Genomic DNA, 7,427 nt, shown 5'->3' with positions numbered 1-7,427 from the left:
GACATGAGCACCTAAGATTATATTCCCTCTGTTCTAAAATAAATGACTCAACTTTGTACTAACTAGTACTCCCTCCGTTCCTTAATATAAGTCTTTTTAGACATTTGAAACGGAATACAATATACGGATGTATGTAGACATATTTTATAGCGTAGATTCACTCATTTTGTTTCGTATGTAGTCATTTGGTGGAATCTCTAAAAAGACCTATATTTGGGAACAGAGGAAGTACAAAGTTTTTTTTGAGCATCAGTACAAACACAAGCGCTCATATACACGCGCATACACTCATCCCTATGAACGCACACACGCACACCCTACCCCTATGAGCACCCCCGAGAGACTGAGAAGTCACCGTAGGCGCCTCGTCGTCGACGGGAACGTCCCCTCCCACTGAAAGCGCATCGCCGGAAATTCTGAAATAAATTCAGAAATAATGCGAGCATCAGGATTTGAACCCTGGTGGGTTAGGGATACCACTGTCCACCTAACCAACTCAACCACAGGTTGATTCACGAGAAAGTACAAAGTTGGGTCATCTATTTCAGAATGAAGGGAGTAATATATACTATAGTTTCAAACACGTAAAAGTCTGACGAGAGGCATGAAACCCGCCTGTGCATGGATGCCTGAAGCGTGCACAATCCAAAGCGTCTTTTTCCTCACCTGCAGGCCGGCGTGAAATCGCGCACAACACAAGTAGTCTCGCCACTGCTATATATGCGCCCATGTATCCATTTCAGAACTCATCGAGCAGCTCCAGCGTTCAGCGGCACACATTTTCTCCTGCCCCCAGAGTTTTTCCGGTCACCAGGAAGCAGCGATAACATGGATGCCCAGAACATGGAGGTCGCTGCTCTGATCGAGAAGATCGCCGGTCTCCAGGCCGCCATCGCCGAGCTGCCGTCGCTGAGCCCGTCCCCCGAGGTCGACAGGCTCTTCACCGACCTCGTCACCGCGTGCGTCCCGCCGAGCCCCGTCGACGTGACGAAGCTCAGCCCGGAGCACCAGGGGATGCGGGAGGCGCTCATCCGCCTCTGCTCCGCCGCCGAGGGGAAGCTCGAGGCGCACTACGCCGACCTGCTCGCCACCTTCGACAACCCGCTCGACCACCTCGCCCGCTTCCCCTACTACAGCAACTACGTCAACCTTAGCAGGCTGGAGTACGAGCTCCTGGCGCGCCACGTGCCGGGCATCGCGCCGGCGCGTGTCGCCTTCGTCGGCTCCGGCCCGCTGCCGTTCAGCTCCTTCGTCCTCGCCGCGCACCACCTGCCCGACGCGCACTTCGACAACTACGACCTGTGCGGCGCGGCCAACGAGCGCGCCAGGAAGCTGTTCGGCGCGAGCGAGGACGGCGTGGGCGCGCGCATGAAGTTCCACACGGCGGACGTGTAAGACAATAAGTTTTGGGGGAACCAGCACAACCCTCTAGGGGTGGCTTATCTCATTATATATAATGGATGTGTTACAATACGTACAATATACGTACATAAGTACAGAAGCTATACATAGTCTAACACCCTCCCTCAATCTTAGCCACTTTCTAAAGAACTAAGAAGGGTATGATTGCGCCTACAAGCCTCAAACTGTGGCAGAGGTAAAGGCTTAGTGAAGATGTCTGCAAGTTGATCCTTAGATGAGATAAACTTGATCTGGAGTTGCTTCTGTGATACACGTTCCCGTACAAAGTGATAGTCAACTTCAATGTGTTTCGTTCGGGCATGAAATACCGGATTTGCAGAAAGGTATGTAGCACCGATGTTATCACACCAAAGGATAGGAGGCTGTGGTTGAGACAAACCCAACTCCTGAAGCAAAGACTGCACCCAAATAATCTCTGCAGTAGCATTAGCCACATCCTTGTACTTAGCTTCAGTACTGCTACGTGACACAGTAGCCTGTTTCCGAGCACTCCAGGCGATCAAATTAGAGCCAAAGAATACTGCATAACCCCCCGTGGATCGCCTGTCATCTGGACTACCAGCCCAATCTGCATCAGAGAAGGCCGAAAGGACTCGAGAGGAAGTCAGCCGAATATGCATACCAAATGTCAGGGTGAACTGAACATAACGAAGAATGCGTTTAACAGCAGCCCAATGAGTATCTCTGGGAGCCTGAAGATACTGACAAACCCTGTTAACAGCATAGGAGATATCTGGTCTCGTGATCGTCAAGTACTGAAGTCCACCAACAATGCTCCTGTATTCTGTGGCATCCGCAGGAGACAAAAGCTCACCATCAACAGCTGTAATCTTGTCGGTAGACGACATGGGTGTGGTTGTCCGTTTGCACTTCAGCATGCCAGCTCTTTGTAACAAATCCAAGGAGTACTTCTTCTGCGTAAGGACAAGAGCAGTAGCACGAGAAGTGACCTCAACTCCAAGAAAGTAGTGAAGCTTCCCAAGATCTTTGACCGCAAAATCAGCACCAAGAGAGCAGACAAGAGCATCAGCAGCATACTGAGAAGAGCTGACAAGGATAATATCATCGACATATACCAAAAGATACATAGTGACTTCTGGCTTCTGTAGAAGAAATAATGAAGTGTCAGCAGTGGACGGCACAAACCCATGAGCACGAAGGGCAGAGGCAAGGCGGGCATGCCAGGCACGAGGAGCTTGCTTCAAACCATATAGTGCTTTGTTGAGACGACAGATATAATCAGGACGATCAGGATCGGAAAAACCAGGTGGCTGTTTCATATAAACCTCTTCCTCCAAAACTCCATGTAGAAAAGCATTCTGCACATCAAGTTGACGAAGTAACCAACCACGAGAAACATCAATGGAAAGAAGAAGCCGAATAGTGGTAGGCTTGACGACAGGACTGAAGGTGTCCTCATAGTCAAGACCATGGCGCTGCCGAAAACCGCGAGCAACAAGTCGTGCTTTGTAACGCTCAATAAATCCATCCGAATGCTTCTTCACTTTGAATACCCATTTTGAGTCAATAACATTTACCCGTGGTGGTGGAGGAACGAGAGTCCATGTCTTGTTACGAGGGAGAGCATGAAACTCCTGCTCCATAGCCTCTCGCCAATGTGGAATGCACAGGGCAGCCTGATATGAGCGAGGCTCAGAAGATGGATCCGCAACAGCAGCAGCCAAACAAGCAGCCAACCAAGCAACCGTACCATCCTTACATTCCTTGGGTTTGAAAATACCACTGCGACTGCGCGTATGTGGTCGGGACACAGGAACCATAGAGGTCGACGGAGCAGCCTGCAACGGGCTAGAGGACGGCGACGTTGACGAGTCAGCCGGTGACACAGAGCCAGACGCGGTAGCCTCGGGCTCGGTTGGCGAAGAAGGCCGGCCCACAGGCGAACCCGGCGGGGCTGACGAAGCAGCTGGGGATGCCGGCGTCACGGACCGGGCCGATGGCGAGCCCGGCATAGTGGGCAGGGGCGAGGCCGGTGTCGCGGGCCGAGCTGCGGATGAAGGCGACGTGAGGACCCGAGCCGCAGGCGAAGACGGCGTGACGGGCCGAGCTGCGGGCGAAGCCGGCGTGACAGGCCGAGCCGCTGAAGATTCGGCGGCCGCTGGCATAGCGGACCGAGCAGTGGAGATGCTCGGCGCGACGGGCTCTTCGGGTGACCATGCATGGGCACGCGGATCGATGCCATGCATAGGGCGATCGACGTGCCCATCAGAAGGCGGCGACGATGATGGTGAATCCTCCAACAGCTCCAAACGAGCCCCATGTCCGGTTCCTGCACCATGGTTAGGTAACAGCAAAGGAGAGTATGCAACATCATCAAATTGGTCAGAAGCAACAGAGGATGAATGCAGAGATGGTGGTTCAACAGTGGACACAGGAAGTTTGGCAAAGGGAAAAGCATGCTCATCAAACACGACGTCCCGAGATATATAGACACGATTAGTGGGAACATGAAGACATTTGTAACCTTTATGAAGAGAGCTATAGACAAGAAAAACACACTTCTTAGAACGAAACTCAAGCTTGCGCTTATTATATGGACGAAGATGCGGCCAACAAGCACACCCAAAGACCTTAAAAAAGGTATAATCAGGTTGTTCATTAAGGAGAACTTCAATGGGAGTCTTCATGTTTAAAACACGAGTGGGAGTACGGTTGATGAGAAAGCATGAAGTGGTGAAAGCATCACTCCAAAACTGAAACGGAACAGATGCATGGGCCAAAAGAGTAAGACCAGCTTCAACAATATGACGATGCTTACGTTCTACTGAACCATTCTGCTGATGTGTATGTGGACATGCTAAACGATGAGCTATCCCAAGCGACTGAAAGAAGGAGTTGAGGTTGCGATACTCGCCCCCCAGTCCGACTGGACATGAACAATTTTGTGCTTGAGAAGACGTTCAACATGTTTTTGAAACTGAACAAAAATATCAAACACATCAGATTTGCGTTTAATAAGATAAAGCCAGGTAAAGCGACTATAAGCATCAACGAAACTGATATAGTAATTATGACCACTGACAGAAGTCTGAGCAGGACCCCATACATCTGAAAACACAAGTTCTAAAGGATGTTTTACCTCAGAACTGGACTCCGAAAAAGGAAGTTGATGACTCTTCCCCTGCTGACAAGCATCACACACTGCTATATCTTTATTACTAGACAAACTAGGAAGCTCATGACGACGCAAAATATGACGGACAATAGGTGTGGCCGGGTGACCAAGACGAGCATGCCACTGTGACGGAGAGACCCGAACTCCACTGAAAACGCGGGCGACACCAGGATGCTCCAGACGGTAGAGGCCCTGGCACAACCGCCCACTAAGAAGAATGTCCCTCGTGCCCCGATCCTTAATAAAAAGATCAAAAGGGTGAAATTCACAAAGCACATTATTATCACGTGTTAGTTTAGGAACTGAAAGAAGATTACGTGTCACAGAGGGAACTCGAAGAACATTGCGAAGCTGAAGACTCCTATTGGCATGTCTAGTGAGAATAGATGCTTGACCAATATGAGAGATGTGCATACCTGCTCCATTGGCGGTGTGGATCTTGTCGGAGCCATGATAGGGTTCACGAGTGTGAAGCTTCCCCATCTCGCTGGTCAGATGCTCTGTCGCCCCAGAGTCCATGTACCAGTGTGGATCGATGGAGTAGGACTGAGTGTGTCCCTGTTGCTTCTGCGGCGCGGGACGATCAGCCATGGCGACCTGACGGGCATTGTTGCGTGTATCTTTGCCGTCATTGCCAAGACCAAGGAAGCTTCGCTGGAAGCGCTTGTGACACTTGGAGGCCCAGTGCCCATCGCGGCCACAAAGCTGACTCACACGTGGACCGCCAGCCCCCGGTAAGGTCGCAGTAGGTGGGGGGGCCGAGGCGGGCGACGGTGGCAGCCCCAAGGGAGCCCGGGGTGATGAAGAAGAGCGGCCACCCTTGGTGGCGGCGTTGGTCGAGAGGGAGCCAGTGCCCCTGGAGCGGCGTGTCTCGACCCGTTGCTCAGTGAGAAGGAGACGAGAGAAAACCTCGTGTGCCAGCATGGGTGTCGAGTTGCCCCGCTCGTTGATGATCTCGACTAAGGCATCATACTCCTCATCAAGACCGTTGACAATAAACGAGTTGAACTCGGAGTCGGTGAGGGGCTGTCCAATGGAGGCCAATGTGTCCGCGAGGCCCTTGACCTTGTTGTAGAACTCAGTGGCAGTGGAGTCAAGCTTCTGACACTCTCCAAGCTGACGACGGATTGCAGAGACACGAGCCTGGGACTGCGCTGCAAAAGTGCGCTCAAGGATGGTCCAGGCCTCATGAGACGTCTTCGCGAAGACAACAAGTCCGGCAACTGCCGGCGACAGCGACCCCTGGATGGAGGAGAGGTTCGCCTGGTCCTGCCCCGTCCAGACGCGATGGGCCGGATTGTAGACCGGACCGTGCACGCTGTCTACCAGTGCGGGTGGGCAGGGAAGCGATCCGTCGACGTAGCCTAGCAAGTAGTGACTCCCCAAGAGCGGGAGAACCTGCGCACGCCAGAAGATGTAGTTGTCGGTGGAGAGCTTGATGGTGATGAGATGACCGAAGTGAAACGGCGGCGGTGAAGACGATCCCATCAAGGGGGCTGCCTGGGGTGCAAGCACCATGGAGGCAGCCGGAGGCACCGAAGCCGATGCGGGGGGAGGCGGGACCGTAGCCAGGGCGGACGCCACAAAGCCCACAGCCGGGGCGGACGCCGCCAACCCCGCCAGCGGGGCGGTGTGATCCGCTGCCGGCAGGAGCGGCGAGACGACGCCCGTGGAGTCAGCAGCGGACGGCGGCGCCGCGGTGTGGACCACGAGGTCGCGCCCAAGTGAGGGCGCCGGCGGCGTGGAGTAGACGGAGCCAAGGCTCCTAGTCCCGATCGGAGCCGGAATGGCGACGGCATCGAGCGGGAGGTTGAGCAGAGCCGCAAGAGAGGCCGGGAGGAACCCCGCGGCAGTGGAACCGGTGGTGGCGGTACTCGACATGGTGGCGGCGCGATCGGTGGCGCGGCGGCGGCGGTGAAGGCGGCGGCGGCTGCGGCGGCGGTGCGGGTATTAGGGTTTTGGAAGCGGAAGCGATCGTAACCTAGCGTGATACCATGTAAGACAATAAGTTTTGGGGGAACCAGCACAACCCTTTAGGGGTGGCTTATCTCATTATATATAATGGACGTGTTACAATACGTACAATATACGTACATAAATACAGAAGCTATACATAGTCTAACAGGACGTCGCCGACCTCACGCAGGAGCTCGGCGCGTACGACGTGGTCTTCCTCGCCGCGCTCATCGGCATGGCGGCCGAGGAGAAGGCCAAGGTGATAGCCCACCTGGGCGCGCACATGGTGGAGGGGGCGTCTCTAGTCGTGCGGAGCGCGCACGGCGCTTGCGGCTTCCTGTACCCCATCGTCGACCCAGAGGACATCAGGCGGGGCGGGTTCGAGGTGCTGGCCGTGCACCACCCCGAAGGTGAGGTGATCAACTCTGTCATCGTCGCCCGTAAGGCCGTCGACGCGCAGCTCAGTGGGCCGCAGAACGGAGCACGGGGCGCGGTGCCGCTGGTCAGCCCGCCATGCAGCTTCTCCACCAAGATGGAAGCGAGCGCGCTTAAGAAGAGCGAGGAGTTGGCCACCAAAGAGCTGGCCTTCTGATTCGAAAATTTGCGTGGTGATCATCTCTCCTCAACTCGTCATTCTGTCGCCTGCGAACTGTGTTTTGATGTTTCTGCCTGAAAGAGATATGCGTTCTGCCTTGTGGAGTTGTGGTGTTTATTTACACACGTACATGTAGTACTACTTGTATTTGTACCTGGAGTAATGGTATGTAAGAGAAAAATAATGTGTGATTTGAAGTGCAATTGCTAAATAATAAGAAAGAGCAGTGCTATGCAGCTGACGATTCTTTGGAGGATGCATGCACGACACTAGCTAATCACCGTTAGATTAAATTTCTCTATAAAGCCACCACGGGGT

At 53.6% G+C, this 7,427-nt stretch overlaps 1 protein-coding gene across 1 annotated transcript; it reads left to right on the top strand.

The window, feature by feature from the left end:
- The first annotated feature begins 828 nt into the window (after positions 1-828).
- Positions 829-7,106, top strand: LOC123130503 (nicotianamine synthase 1-like). The gene is made up of 2 exons (XM_044550392.1): positions 829-1,389; positions 6,684-7,106. The coding sequence occupies exons 1-2, from the start codon at positions 829-831 to the stop codon at positions 7,104-7,106; spliced, it is 984 nt and encodes a 327-aa protein (XP_044406327.1).
- The last annotated feature ends 321 nt before the right edge of the window (positions 7,107-7,427 follow it).

The sequence above is a fragment of the Triticum aestivum genome, chromosome 6A, assembly GCF_018294505.1.
Source record: "Triticum aestivum cultivar Chinese Spring chromosome 6A, IWGSC CS RefSeq v2.1, whole genome shotgun sequence".
NCBI classification, from domain to species: Eukaryota; Viridiplantae; Streptophyta; class Magnoliopsida; order Poales; family Poaceae; genus Triticum; species Triticum aestivum.
Note: the sequence above shows the minus strand (reverse complement) of the source record. Positions and strands in the feature narration are given on the sequence as shown.